The following is a 15,223-nucleotide window of genomic DNA, read 5'->3' as shown; positions in this document are numbered from 1 at the left end:
GTGGAGGAGTGCCTATCTGTAATGCAAAGAACCTTCCCCGCCACATTTTATCCAACACAGAAAGAAGTAAACAAAGTACCCTCGTTGCACACTTATGAGAGGCGAACAAGCTGAAAGCCACAATCTTACTTTTTACCTATGAAGTAAGGACATCAGTTCACAGTAACATCGGACGCCAGCACCAGGTTCCCCGTTCCCTCCCCAGCTCTCATGCAGAGAGCACCCCGCGGCTGCCATTTTCAGAAAGAAACACCCAACACAGCCGGCTGCAGAGTGCCGTCCTCGCCGTTAGAGGTAGTAGAGGCGGTTTGAGAGGGACAGGTTGGGCTCTCTGTGGATACTCTGGCCCACAAGGAAAGCCAGCTTGTGGGCGTACTGGCAGGGAGCAGGCACGCGGATGACACCCTTCAGGGAAAGAAAAACACAAGCCCTATTACTCCTGATGATCTCTGGGCCACCCATCTCGCCAACCAAGGACCTGGAACCAAGGATCCTGTGGTGGGGTGGCAGGCGTCTCGGGACTCACCGGCCAGTTGTAGTACACGTGGCACAGCTTGTAGGTCAGCCGCTGGATGTGGTCCGGCTTGAGGCCACTGTTGTCATAGATGACGTTGTAGTGTGTGGGCGAGACGCTGCCGCTCCTCACAGCTTGGCTCACGATGAAGAAGTCGTACCTGGATTACAAACCCAGACGGGGGGAGGGGTGTGTGTGGGCTGAGTACTAACATCGAGGCCACGCAAGTCTCTCCAGTGGGCCGGCCCTGCACCCAGCCCTTCTCAGGATGGAAGGGGCCTTCCACCAAGTCCGGAGCCTGTTCCTCCTCCGCCTGTCCTTCCACAGAAGTTACGGAGCTTTACCAAGTGCCGATTCCTCCCCTTAACTTACCGTCCTCCAGAACCCGTGTCTAAACTGTCATCTACCTGAGGAACAACAGAGGGGACCAACCACCCGCCTGTCAGAGAGCAGGGCGCCCAGTCCAGAAGTGCAGGAAGGGTCCGTGGACAGCATATACCCATGAACTCCGCAGTGGAGCCACGCGGACCCTGGCGCCAGCTGCCTTCTTTTGAAAGGCAGAGAGACCTGGTGGTTTAGTGGTGAAGGGCTTGGTTGCTAACCACACAGTTGACAGTGTGAATCCACCAGCTGTCCCCTGGAAGGGAAATGTGGCCCTTCTGCTCCATCCTAGAGGGAAGCTCTGAGCTGCAGCCAACCGAGCGGTGGTGGGTTTGCTTCAGTTTCTTCCACGGGCAACAACAGAGCACACCCTCACTACTGCTGGTGCTGAGCTGGAGGTTCCTTTGCTACAGACCCTCTTGTCCTGCCCGCCCCCCCAAGGGGTTTTGAGCAGCAGCGGTATCCCCCTCTGCCCTGGCTCTCCAGATTGAACGGGACCCTATGCCTTCAGGGTGGCTTTCCTGTCCCATCAGGCCAAAGTCCACACACAAGCTCTGGGTACACAAAAGCCACAGTTCTCAGCCACTGGGATCTAGAGCTATGCCTGCTTCCATTGGGTGTGACAGGGCAACAGGGTGTGAGTGTGAGGCCAGCGAGGTAGGCCACACCACAGCGCAGCACGCCAGTGCTCCCTCCTTAGCTTGTGCAGATACAGCTAATTCTAGGCATGACTAACCAACTCTTCCCAAAGAAAAGCTGCTCAGAAATCCTGGTCCGCCTTAGACCCTACTTTACAGATGATGTCAGAACACAGGGCGCCCTGATGGCATAGTGGTTCTGAATTGGGCTGCTGACCACAAGGTCAGTAGTTCAAAACCACCAGGTGCTCTGAGGGAGAAAGACAGGGCTTGGTCCTTCTATAAAGAGCTAGTCTCAAAAAGTCACAGGGGCGGGTCGCTGGGAGTCGGCATGGACCCGAGGGCAGTGAGAGCACACTGGCGGGAGACCTGGTGTCTTCGAGGGCACGCAGCGTGCACATGTGTGGCACAAGCTGGTGTGAAGGCTGCCGGGGAACTCACCACTCGGGTCTGGTGACCTCCACGTCAATGACTGTTCCAGGAAGTGGGTTTTGGAGTCGTCCTCCCGATTGGGCAAAAAAGCGGGCATTCACGCGTTTCTTCACCACAATGACGGTGAGCCTAGGGCTAGGGTAAGCACGTAGTCAGTCTCGCTCACCGGCAGGAGGGCCATGGCTCCCTCAGACGCTCCCACAGTTGACTGCAGCCAAGCAGCCCCCACAGCGGACTCCGACACGATCGTGGCAGGGAGGGCAGCACGGGGTCAAGGAGCGTTTGCACAGAGGTCACGACAAGTGGGAACAGATTGGAGGGCAGCTGGAAAAGGCGCCTGAGCCCCTGCTGGGTGAGGAGTCCATGGCGAGGGGACAGAGGGTGTCGGGTGTCTTCGCTGTGACACAAGGTCACAGCTTCCTCACAGACCAGACCAGCCACTACCGGCCGCCTCATCACCCACCCTTATTGCCTCAAAAGGTGCTTCAGGGGACATGTGTCTCCGGGGCTCCCAGCTGAAAAGCCCCCACTGTGGGCCCCCCTTCAGCTATGTGGAACTTGGGGTATTAGCCTGAAAGTCTTGGTCAGCGAACTAGTGAGCGCTTAAGCCCCACAGCGTAACCAGCTGTGTCAGCAGGTCGGGGCTAGAAAGTTCCAGAGGAAGAACTCGATGAGCAGACTACCACACCAGGACACCCTACAGCAGCCACTGTCCTGCCCTCCCATCTCAGCAGAGCAGGTTTCCCGTGCCCCTGCCCAAGCCTGGTCACTTCCCAGAGGCCTGGTTAGCTCTCCTGTGCTGCTCGCTACACCCACACCAGCGCACGGAGCGCCGCCTGGAGGCTGCCAGTGCCGGGTGCCCTGGAGTGCCTTCAGCTCCCTCCCTCTTCAAGCGGCTGTGGCTGCTCGGCAGACATCCTGGTGGCAATCAGACAATCAGAACGTGTGATGCACGGTAGCAGTGACAGCACAGGATGAGCAAACACTCCATGCAGGTCGCCATGACGACGGCCTCAGTGATTCTGTGTGACCCCTTCAGGACACAGGTGAGGCTCCTAGTGGTGCAGTGGGTTAAGTGCTAAATGCAAGGTTGGCAGTTCAAACCACCAACTACTCCGTATGAGAATGAGGCGGCTCAGCTTCCACTCAGATTTACAGCCTCAGAACACCTGTAAAGGATCCACTAGGTGACGGAACCAACTGGGTGGCTTAGGTTTGGCCAGAGCACCAAAAGGCCCAAACTCACTGCCATCGAGTCGGTGCTGACTCCGAGCCCCTGTGGGTCTACGAGACTGTCATGGTTCCTGGCAGTCGAAAACCCAGTCTCTCTCCAGAAGAGCCGCTTACGGGCAGCCCCAAACTACCAACTATGACGTGGTAGCCCACCGTGGAGCTGCCACACCACAGGCACTCCTTGCAATGCCAGACTTCTAGTTTTCACCCCAGACATCAGCAAAGTCAGGTGGAGTAGGTCGCTCCCCTCAGACTGGCCTAGGGATAAACCCAGGCGCATGGCAGTGGTGACTCACAGAGAAGGCCCAAGCAAGGGCCTTGCTATATACCCTCCGAGGACACTGTTGGGAGTGTCGCCATCTACACGCAGATGAACTGCAGCTACTGTCTAGCCGACGTCTCCCTGGACCCTGACGGAACCCAGCGAGCCCTGCAGGGGAGCCTTCGGGCCCTCACCTTCCTGCTGCCTGTGACAGGTCTGAGGGGATGGCAACTTGCTGGGAAGTGATGGCTGCTTTAGTTCCTAAACATGGCACTTTGCAAAAGGGCGGAAAGGCCAGAGATCATTTCAACCCTGTAACGATTTATTCATGCTGAGAAGTGAACCACTGAGAAGCCACCTAGCATACAAAATTAGCACAGGTGGTCAAAGAAAGACAAGTCACAAATATGCTGACCTGACTTTCTGATTTGCTTTGTTGTCAAACTTCCCAAATCAGCTAACAATTTGCTGGCACTGCACCTTCACATCAACTTCACGCATCATTGCCAGGCTTGTCTAGCGCATCTCGTGGTCACTGCCGTCACTCCGCCTCCCAGGCCCCCGGCGCCTCTACTGGAGGCTCTGTGGCCGCTCTGCACTGAGCGAGTTCACTGGCACCATGTCTCCAACAGCACGCGCTCTCCTTGTGCCTCTGGCCCCTCGTGGGCATTCTCACAACAGCCGCCCTGCTCCACAGCGCCAGTGCGCACTCAGCGCCTCCAGCGGAGTGCGCGCCACTTCCTCCTGCACTCAGAACCAGACGTCCACGGCTGCTTGACTGCGGTACCCGCCGCACCCCTGACAGCTCTCCCAGGTCTGGGTCCTGTGGGCAGGTGTTGCACGTGGCGGTCCCATCGTGTCTTCCCTCCACCGAGTGGAAGGTCCGTTCCCAGCTGACCCACATCTGGCTCTACAGCTCCCTGCTCTTGACCACTCACATCCGTCCACTGCCACACAGCTGCACCACCAACCATGTGGCATCTGCCACACAACTATGGGCACTGGTGCACACAAGCTATCGGTGTAGTCCTACCCTCTAGTGGGCATGCCCACTGGCCCACGAAGTGGTGGCCAGGCCAATTCCCTGGGCTCATTAGCTCAGTACTGCCAGTCTGTGCCCAAATACCACGGGGAAATTCAGTTGACAGCCATTCACTCTGCCTCTCTGCTGGGAAGCAGACAAGGGGCCCAGAGCCCAGTCCACCTGCCCAACAAGCAGTGTGTACCAGCTGCACCCGCCCCCAGGGCCTTTGATGAACTTAAACTACTCACCTCCAATGGGTACTTCTTGGAAACACACACTGCCAAACGCTGTGAGTAATAAAAAAGACTAAGGGAGAAACATCCACTTGGATTTCTCGATTCCCTTCACTCCCACAAGGTCCCAACAGACAGGACATGCAGCTCAGAAGACATGCACAAGACATGGTTAACCAAACCCCAAACATGGTGTATTCAGCTTCCTGCCAACGTGGTGGCCAAACAGACATACCACACAGACTCTCGACAACCAAGACACAGGAAAAGAGAAGCAGAGGAAAAACCGGGAGCCCTGGACACCAAAGGAAAACCAGGTTAAATGCGGCAGACATCGACCCAGAGAAATAAAGGCTGGAACCCAAGCAGAGAAGTCAAGCAAACCAGTACATTTTCTGTTGCCCGGCTTCGCGCTGGCAGCTCTGTCCGTGGTACAGCAGGGTCCAGTGCTCAGCAGCCTGACGGGTGAGAACTTCCCAGCTCACCACAGCCTTCTGGTGGGCACGTGTAACTGGGCTCTGCCAAGCTGTGCCCCTGGCTCCACATCCCCTTGGTGGTGGGTGTGGTGTGAAAGAGGGGTGGACTGCTGGACTGCAGCATGGGAGGACGTTGGGGTAGGGAGAATGGGAGCACCTCCAGCACTTCCCTCCCCATGGCTCCCTGGTGCGTGGAGGGGTCGTTGACACACATATTTGCACACTGCACCAGCAGAGGCTGAAAACCCCACTCGGAGTCAGCAGAGGGTGCACGTGCCCTCGAGTTGTGTTGCTTTTAACCACTTGAGCAGGTGCAGTCAGGCCAGAACCCCCTAATGACCCACATTCCTGGTGACCACAGAGACTAGCCACAGGGTAGGCCACAAATTCTGGCACTTGGCAGCTGCGGCAAATCTCCACTCAGTGGTGGCAGCAGCTGTGAATGCCTTAAGGCTGCCAGTCTGGCTTGGAATTTCTGTCTTCATAACCCATCAGTGACCAAGCACAGGGCTCAAGAGGGGTGGAATCACCCCGAACTTCCTGAACCTTTGGTGTCCAGGAAAATCGCCAGTCCCCCCCCCCCATGGCACTCCTATGGGATATGCTAGAGTGGGAGCTTGGAAAGCCTACGGTGGTGACTGCTTGTGTGAATGTGTTATCTCATTTTGTTGTTGTTGTAGATTTGTCTATTGAAAAAGACATTTCTCACTACACCTGATGTAAACAACTGTTTCCACACAACCTAGCCACCCCCACCCCACCAGCCACACTTAAGTGGGCATGGGCCACCACATACTCCAGTACTAACGCATCAACAAATAAATACAAATAAAAAGCAGCACCAAGCCTTAGACACAAAAGTTACACTTCATACAAAGAAACAGGATAGAATGGAACAATTTAAAGAGCCAAAAGACCTTCTTGTGAAGGTTAGTACAGGAGAAAGACAAGGCTTTCTACGCATGCCAAGATTTCCTGTCTTGAAAACCCACGCGGGCAGTCCTGCCCAGTCCTATAGGCTTGCTTGTCAGCTGGGATCAACGTGACGGCGTGGGTGGAAGGTAAGGCATCGGCACTGCTGGAAAGGGATTCAGAAGAATGAGTTTTAGGCACTTCCAATCGATGAAGAAAAGGAGAAAAAAATACAGAAGAAACTTTGTAAGAACTCAGGAGAACACTACGAGAGCAATCTAACAATTAATGCAAGGAAAAAGTAAAGATAAATCACACAAAATCAGCAAATACAAATCCCAGGGATGAATACTAAGAATATTATAAACAAATAATACTTAAAAAAAACCCACCAAGGCAAGAGAAGCAGAACAGCGCATGGCCTGACTGACGAGCTTGAAGACGTCTCTCAATACGTCCAAAACACCAAAACTGTAGAAAGTCTAAGAATTTTGTCGGAATCTATCAAGAAGAACAAATTTGAGAACAACAAACAAACAAAACCAGAGAAAGTTCAAGAGTTTTCTGACCATGAGATGATAAAATAACCATTCAAGAAGCTTTAAAAAAAACCCAAACAGGATAGATCCCCAAAGAAGATCACCACAAGATCATAATCAAACTTTCCAAAGTAAAAGACAGGACTCTTGAGGGCCTCTTGGCAACATGAAAAGCCACTGCAGCGGGGAAGCAGTAAGACTAAGCTGATTGTTCACCAAGACCCATGCAGCAAGGAGGACAACGGGAGAACGTGCAACAGCTGTGTATGGGGGAACGACGCCAACCAGGGGTTTTCTATCCAGCAAAACTGTCCCTCAAATGTGAGAAATAGGGCACTTCCAGCTATGGAGAAATTAAAGGAATCTGTAAAAACAAACCGACCTTACAAAAACCACCAGGGGGAGCTCTGTGGTCCAGTCAGCAGTAGCGACAGACAAGCAGACATTCTCACTCAGAAGCCAACCCGTTCCCCGCGGCGCCTCTCCAAGCAAGGGTGACTTACACAACCGGAAACAAGGAGTTGGAGATGCACGTCTGCAATGGTGGCCATGACAAAGTCAACAGAAGAAACTGCCCATTCAAGACACTTGACCAGAAAGGAAGTTCACAAGATTTCAAGAGAGAACAGACTACTTTTTAGACATAGGCAGAAAATAATGACAAGGTATAACCTTCAGTAAAATGGAAAAAAGTTATCCAAAAAAAAAAAAAGGAAATCACAAAGACCACATAAAAGGGTAAAGAAAAAACAATAAAACCCATAAACAAAATGAACTCAGCACAAAAAATTACAAGGAAGAAACAGCAGCAGCAAAAGCAACAACAAAAAAGCAAAATGCAATAAATTCATACCTATTAACAATGCTAACTGTAAACTGATTACCTTCATCGGTCCAGAGACAAAGAGTGACAGAATGGATAAGATAACAGGAGCAACCAATATGTTGTCCACGAGAGACACATCGTAGACACAGACAAAAACAGGTTCAAAAATCAAAGGATGGACAAAAATGTATCAAGCTAGTGGCAAATTTTAAAAGTGGGACTGCGAGGGTGGGAGGTGGGGGAGGGAGGGGAAAGAGGAGTTGATACCAAGGGCTCAAGTAGAAGGGAAATGGTCTTGGGTATGATGGCAATATATTTACAAGTGTGCTTAATAATACAATTGAATTATGGATTGTTATAGCATCTGTTTAAGAGCCCCCAATAAAATGATTAATAAAAAAGTGGGAATGGCAAATCAATCTAATAAAACAAACTTCACGGTAAATTCAACCATGAGATAAAGAAAGGCATTGCATAATGACCAAAGGGGCAATTAAACAAAATATATTAATGACATTATTATAAATTTGAAGAGAGCAATAGGCGATACTGCAATAACGTAGGAGACTCCACATGCCACTCTCAAGGAAGGGTAGAACAACTGTAAAGAAACTCAACCAAGACACAAGATAAACTGAGCAATGCGATTAACCAACTTCCTACATCTATGCAGAACACACTACCCAGCAATTGCACACAATGTATTCTTGGCCAGCACACACACAACACTCTCCAGAATAGACCTTAGGGTAGGCCCCAAAGCAAGCCTTGATAAATTTAAACAAACCGAGACATTATGAACCATCTTCTCAGATTACAAAGCTATGAAATTAGAAATCAATAGGAAGATCAGAGGGAAAAAATAAAATACATGGAAACTGAACAAGACCCTGCTTAAAAACTACCAGGTTATTAAATAAATATGGAATGAAATCTAAAAATTCCTTTAACCAAATAACAATGAAAATACAACACACCCAAAGCTTTAGACATAGCTAAAGTAGTAACTAACAAGGCAATTTACAGTAATAAATCCGTGTAGCATAAAAAGAAAGTCAACAGTTGAATTCAGCACTCAGAATTAGAGTGGCAAAACCAACCTTCATCCACCAGAAGAAAAGAAATAATAAAAATGAGAGCAGAACTATTCAATCTGAAAACAATAGAAATCAGCCAGCTAAGGCGGTTTCTTGAAGGATGAACAAAACCAACAAACTACTAACAAATGTAACAAAAGATGCAAGTATCACAAATAAATGAAATGGGTGACATTACACACAACAGAACTGAAACAAAAAATGTAATACACGGCTATATTAAGTTCTGTTCCCCGACTAATTTGAAAACCCAGGAGAAATAGATTTTTTGAAACAGATATCTACCTAAGTTAACAGACTGATGTAGAAAACCTGAACAGACCCATAACAAGAGAAACTGACATGGTTATAAAAAATTCCCCAAAGACAAGGACAAGCCCAGGAGCAGATAGCTTTATCAGGGAATTCTACCAAGCTTTCCGAGAAGAGCTCACACCAATTCAACTCATGTTATCCTAAAATACAGCAAGCCCCCCACCAATTTCATGAAGCCAAAAATGAAGCAAAAACATGATCAGAAAAGACCAACAGCCCCTATGAATATAGATGCAAAAATTCTCAACAAAATCTTAGTGAACAGAGGCCCACGAAGTATCCACCCCCACCCCAAAACAAAAGAAATCAGACCAAGTGGGATTCATCCTAGATAGGTAAGGATAGTTCAATATTAGAAAACCAAGGTCATCCATAAATAAAAGCAAAATCAATCATGCCTTTTATATGGGAAGGATCAGCAAAGCTCGACTAATGGAGGCAAACAAAGTAGACAGCCTCTCACCTCCAGACCCCAAAGCCTTTGACAACAGCCACCACAGTCCAATGCCCCGTCCTGGGACAACCAGAAGTAACTCAGAAGTAAATCCACCCACCCAGAGACGGCTAATTTTTGACAAAGAGCCAAAAGCACATTCGAAGAGGACGAGATCGCCTCCTCACCCAATGGTGTTGACAAAATTGGATTTCCACTTGCAGAAGAATGAAGCAGGGCCCATACTTCAACCCATATTAAAGAAGATTGAAGACCTAAATGTCAACCCTAGACCTATAAAGACCACCAATGAACAAATAGAGGCGAGCACACGAGCAAACAGGACGGAGTGTGGGCACGTGCGCGCGCACACATGCCAAAGCAGATGGCTGCAACCGCCTACAAATAAAAGACACTTATGTGCATCCAAAGATTTCACCAAAAGGGTAAAAACAGAACCCACAGACTGAGAAATTCTGGCAATGACATAGCAGAGAAGGGACTATTCTCTAAAACCGACACAAAACTTCAAGAACAATATGCGCAATCCAAAAAATGGGCGGAAGGACATGGACACTTCACCAAAGACGACGTTCAGGCCGTCCACAAACCGATGAGGAAATGGTGACAGTCACCAGCCATCTGAGAGATGCGAATCCACACACTGATGAGGCGCCAGGTCATCCTAGCAGTGACGGCACACTTTCAAAGCAGAAAAGGACACATGCTGGATGGAGGGCCCCCGACTGTCCATCACACACTGCCAGGGAGCGGTGAGCCCGTGCCGTCGCAGCAGGTGAGATGGCACTCCCTCAGACAACTGGGGATGCGAGCACGACAGGGTCCACCGATCCCTCCAACAAGACAGACACACGGCATCAACAGATAAGTGCACGTGCATGCTAATCCCAGCATGCTTCACAATTGCAAGAAGATGGAAACACCTCCATGGCTACCCGTGGGAGAATGGCTAAGTAAGCTCCGGTCCATATCCACAGTGGATTATCAGGCGATATCATATAACTTTAACGACTGTGAAGCACTTCACGACCTGGATGGATCTGGAGGACAGAGTGCTAAGTGAAGTTAATCAATCACCAAAGGACAAATATTGTATGGCACCACTGTTAAGAGTAAAAGTTGAAGCCTTTTATACCCAAAGGGATAGATTTGATAGCCACCAGGGAAGGCGAAGTAATAGGTTAGAGCAGACAGGCATCAGAGTTGGTGACAGACAAGAGAATGTCCGAAGAGGAAGTAAGGGGGGGGGACAGGGCAAGCCATACGGAGGTTTGGTAACTTGTTGAAAGCAAAATGATCATCTCATCTGTGAGCCTCATCAAATTTGCAATACAAAATTCAAAACCAAAACCAGAACCAATGGAATCAGTTTCATTCTCACAGGGAGAAAATACAAGAATTAAGATGGAATAATATTCCAAGGTATTAGTTAATGATTATATATTAGCCTTTTCACTTAAAAATGAAAACAACTCGGGCTTCCTTTGGCCTCAGGTCTCACGTTTTAATAGACTTCTACAACTGACACTGATTTGAGGAGCCCTTTAGAATTTGGCCAGTGATGATCTTGGAAGTATCTTCCAGTTGGTTGGCCAATAAAAACATACGAGAGGAGCTCCTGATAGTCACCCTATGGACCCCAGCATGAAAGCCAGGCCCAGGTACTGGAAGTGGCCTTCAAGCTCCCCGTTCCTGATGAACATCTATCTACACCACCATCAAATGATGGCTACAACGGGCTGGCAAGATTCAGTAGCTGTTACATATGCACACGCACACAAGCCAGTCCCTGGATCTTCTAGGTACCCTGAGAAACAAGTTATCCACCCCTGCGACAGTGTGCCCGGAACCCTCAGTCAAACAGCCTGCTCTCCTCAGGCTTGCCCTCTACTGAACAGGAGCCGAGGCAGCCTCACAGACAGCAACACCGACACGGCATGCAGCGCAGCCTGTGGGCAGCGGAGGGCAGCAAGCAACCTCCGCCGGTGCTCAATGGGCCTGCGAGCCTGAGGAAGAGCGCCTCACCTCTTGGTCATCCCAGTAGTCCACACGTGGAGAAGTCTCATCAGGACTCTCTGGAATCATCGTTTCAAGAACCAGTGCTGGGGGGTGCCTCCGATCAGAAGACACACAGACCCAGTACTAAAGGTGCCTTGGTGTCTTAGTCCTTTGCTTTTTATCCTTCCCGAAACACCCCAAATCCATCACTTCAACCACACTGCACCAAAATTTTAGTTAGGGTCTCACTCACCTTGCCACCTGGTGACACTTGTGTCAAAGTGAAGAGGTGCGTCTTTATGAAAAGGGGTGTCTTACAATTGGCATGCTTACTTGTAACCTCTACCAACAGACTTTAGGCAGTCCAGAAACTGCGGTACTTCATAGTTAACCAACGTTTTCAGCTGCCCATCTCCAACTCCGTCCCGGTAGACAATAATCCGACTAGGCATGTATTCGTTACAGCTATTCCACGCCCTCAGAGCAGCTGAAAAGAAAGCCAGGATCATTTGAAAGGAATTAGCACTTACGTCAGAAGGGGTGTGTCTTTCTCCCACACCCTGTTTTTCAATCCCAGAGCTCTAGGATTGCTTCCCGGGAACCCCAGTCCCCAGACCAGCATGCTGAACGCTCAGAAGACTGACCTTGCAGGCAGACCTTCAGCCCATCCACCAGCTCTTGTCCTCTGTCTTGAAATACACACCGAGAGAACCAGCTGTGCAGAGAAAAGCTTGACTCAGGTGAGGAGACAATCATCTACAACATCTCCCCAAATTAGTCTATCAAAGTTTGCTCTTAGCAATTTGTCATCTGTTAACTTTATCGCCAAAAGGTTTTAAGCAACCTTGAACAAACACAAGTATGGAGATAGTGTAGGTCTGTCATGGACACCACGGGCTAAATTTTCTTTAATTACAAATCCACCCTAAATTCCCTCCACTGGTGGGCAGCCAGGCAGAAAGCAGCAGCTCACCCTCCTTGGTCGGCCTTTGAGAGGGTATACAATGCAGGCTCCACTTTTCTCAAAGAGGAAACCTGGAAACAGCCAATGCAATTATCTACCTTACCTTCTCAATCCTCCCTGGGCACTGACAACTCATTGTACCACGTTGGTTGATGTGGCTTTTCAAAATAAAATCTTAACATTTACTCTTCAATATTGCCATAAAATTATTCGATGCAAACATTCTGGGAGATGAATTTATGAGATGCACAAATAACAATAAAAGTAATCAGAAAATTAGCTGTACTACTACAGAACAAGAAGGCCGTGTGAAAACTTAGAAAGGCAGGGCAGCTAATACTTGGCCTTGTTTTCTGGGCTACATGCAATCTGAGAAAACCGGCCGGATAAAACATCTAACATGGATCCTGTAGCTCACAGGCAGACTTGAGAGCTCCCAGTGCCTGGGTTTATGTCTCCGTTGGCCCATGTCTAATGGTTCGGCTTCTTTTACACTCACAGAACCATGGTACCAGTGTGTGGGGTCAAAAATCATGGTTGCTTGGCTCCTTTGGGTGTGGCTCCTCTGAACTGATATTTGTGAAATACACACCAGAAATGCGGAGATTTACAAAAAACGGGGAAAATCTGTAAGAAATGATTACTTTTGGTTGAAATATTTCGATATGCTTAGTAAGATTGCTAAATTAATTTAAAATAGCTTTCTAACATTTCTCAGTATGCTTGTCGATGCCTTATAGCTGGCATTCTTTTCAGTACTCTATGGCTGCCGAGGGCACTGAGAGTACGATGGACTGCCAGCACAAACAAACAGGTCTGCCTGGGAAGAAGGCGAGAATGTTAGGACTGTGTTTCGTGTACTTTGGACAAGTTGTCAGTGGAGGCCAGTCCCTGGAGAAGGACCTCATGTTCGGTAGTGGGGCAAAAAAAGAGGAATGCCGTACACAAGACAGCTTAACACTGTGGCTGCAACCATGGGCTCAAAAGTAACAATGGTGCGGAGGGGGCAGGAGCAGGCAGGGTTTCCTTCTGTTGGACACAGGGTCACTAGGAGTTGGGACCGACCTGACGGCACTGGACAGCGACATGCTTTGCATTTGACTTCTGCTGGCAGGTGGTGACAGGCGTCTGTTGCAGCCTGCTCTCCCACCTTCTACCCTCCAGCTGGATGGCTGGCTGCCTCTCCTCTTGAGCCTGGTCAAGCTATTGCTACCGAATCTCACTCACCGGGTCATCCCTTCATTGATGCTGGCAACAAATCCTGCAATCGACCTCCGACCAGCAGTGGTGTCATGGTAACAGTCGATACCAACGATCATCGCCAGCTTCAGCTTAAACAGAAACAGGGTCGTGTTGGAAACTGCTCAACCCTGCCAACACTGAGGATGTCAGGGGACATGTCTCCCCTCCCTCAGACTTACTGGCATATCCACCCTCCAGAGCTCTCCTCCCATCTTGCAGTTCATCTGGAGGGCGATCTTCGTGGCAATGGCCATGACAGTCTGCTGCTTCCCCAGGGTTCGGGCCACCACACACTGGCTGGGGGTGGGGCAGTCTGTACACAAGTACTTCTTGATGGCATCATACTTGTCCTTCCGATTGCTTGACAGCAGGCACACAACCTGAACAGAGACAGTCAAGACGCGCTCAGTTCCACCGATTGGCACACTCAATTCAGGTCAGTGGTACAGATATCCAAGGTAATCCTCTCTTTAAGGCACACAGCAAGTCTGCATGGCACGGATGTGTCTTAGATCATGCTCACTGTAGTCAGCTTAATAACGTGGAGAAAAAAAATGCTGTTACACAATTCAAAACTAGCCATCACTTACTCCTGAGAGACCAGTCACACAGTCAGTGTGAGCAGTCTGAAGGAGTCACAGGCATCTCCTGGAAGGCGAGTCACCGCCTGGGAGAGCCTGGCTTTTCCAACACCATGTAAGGATCCAGTTTAAGAATTTCACCAGGTGAACAATCGCACCTACCCCACCGCACCCCGCCCCTGCACAAATGGGCTGCGGGTCTGAAAGTGCTTGTCCAACCCAGGGCTGCAGAGGGTGACGGCAAGCTCACGCAGCTCACTCATCACACTACATTACAAGTCGCCATCCCAGTTTCCCCCAAACTTCTAGTGGGTTAAACACAACAACAACAACTGTGTGTGATGAGCTCTGAATCATTACAACTGACTGCGTCAGACTGAGCCACGACCGTGGCTTCCTTCCCCTCTGCCTCTGCTCACCTGCTGGAGCACAGAAGCCCAGGCCCATGTCCACAGCAAGCACTACTGTACTACCTCACCCAGGGTGCAGGGAAGAACCCTGTCAGAAAAGGAACCCAACCCTTTTCTACTCACTGAGAGACAGAGAGATGTGGCAAGCAGAACCTTGTCAAAAACAGAAAACTTTGGAATGTGAGGTCCCCAGTGAGTTCCGGCTCTCACAGGTTTCACTGTATATGAAGGGACTTCACCAAGTCCATAGAGAAATGAAATGAAAAGATAATGGCATTTTCCCACAAACGTTGAGATGTCCTCCTGTACTTAACAGCCAAACTCATGGCCATCAGGTTGATGCTGACTCCGAACAACCTTATAGCGTGGCTCAGAACTAGTCATGTGGGTTTCTGAGACACGTTTTACAGGATTAGAAAGTCACCTCTTTTTCCTTTGGAGAGGCTGGCGGGGAACTGCTGACCTTGTGTTTAGCAGCCCAACTTTAAGCACACAACCACCAGGGCGCCTCCCCCTGGTATCGGAGGGTAGAAAGTATAGAAACCTTTAAGAGGCATATCAAAACAGGAAGCTTTTGTTTCTTGACATAGCCTCCACCAAGGACTTCCCTCTCTGGCAGTGGTGTTTCCCCCTCGACCTCTCCCCGAGGACTTCTGCGCTGACTGGTGCACTGTCAGTGGCAGTTTGGGTAC

The 15,223-nt window shown here is 49.6% G+C and overlaps 1 protein-coding gene across 1 annotated transcript in view; it reads right to left on the bottom strand.

The window, feature by feature from the left end:
* Positions 1–14: 14 nt before the first annotated feature.
* The window catches only part of PIWIL1 (piwi like RNA-mediated gene silencing 1), a 235,586-nt gene continuing 220,377 nt past the window's right edge, over positions 15–15,223 (bottom strand). Inside the window, exons 15-21 of the mRNA XM_004709621.2 lie at positions 13,720–13,920; positions 13,526–13,629; positions 11,979–12,049; positions 11,668–11,821; positions 1,975–2,100; positions 527–674; positions 15–405 (exon numbers count right to left, since the gene is read on the bottom strand). Of these exons, the coding sequence (XP_004709678.1) occupies positions 289–405; positions 527–674; positions 1,975–2,100; positions 11,668–11,821; positions 11,979–12,049; positions 13,526–13,629; positions 13,720–13,920 (921 nt within the window). The 3' untranslated portion in view covers positions 15–288. The remainder of the gene's footprint in view (positions 406–526; positions 675–1,974; positions 2,101–11,667; positions 11,822–11,978; positions 12,050–13,525; positions 13,630–13,719; positions 13,921–15,223) is intronic.

The sequence above is a fragment of the Echinops telfairi genome, unplaced genomic scaffold (assembly GCF_000313985.2).
Source record: "Echinops telfairi isolate 266 unplaced genomic scaffold, ASM31398v2 ScPeMD7_7412;HRSCAF=8450, whole genome shotgun sequence".
NCBI classification, from domain to species: Eukaryota; Metazoa; Chordata; class Mammalia; order Afrosoricida; family Tenrecidae; genus Echinops; species Echinops telfairi.
Note: the sequence above shows the minus strand (reverse complement) of the source record. Positions and strands in the feature narration are given on the sequence as shown.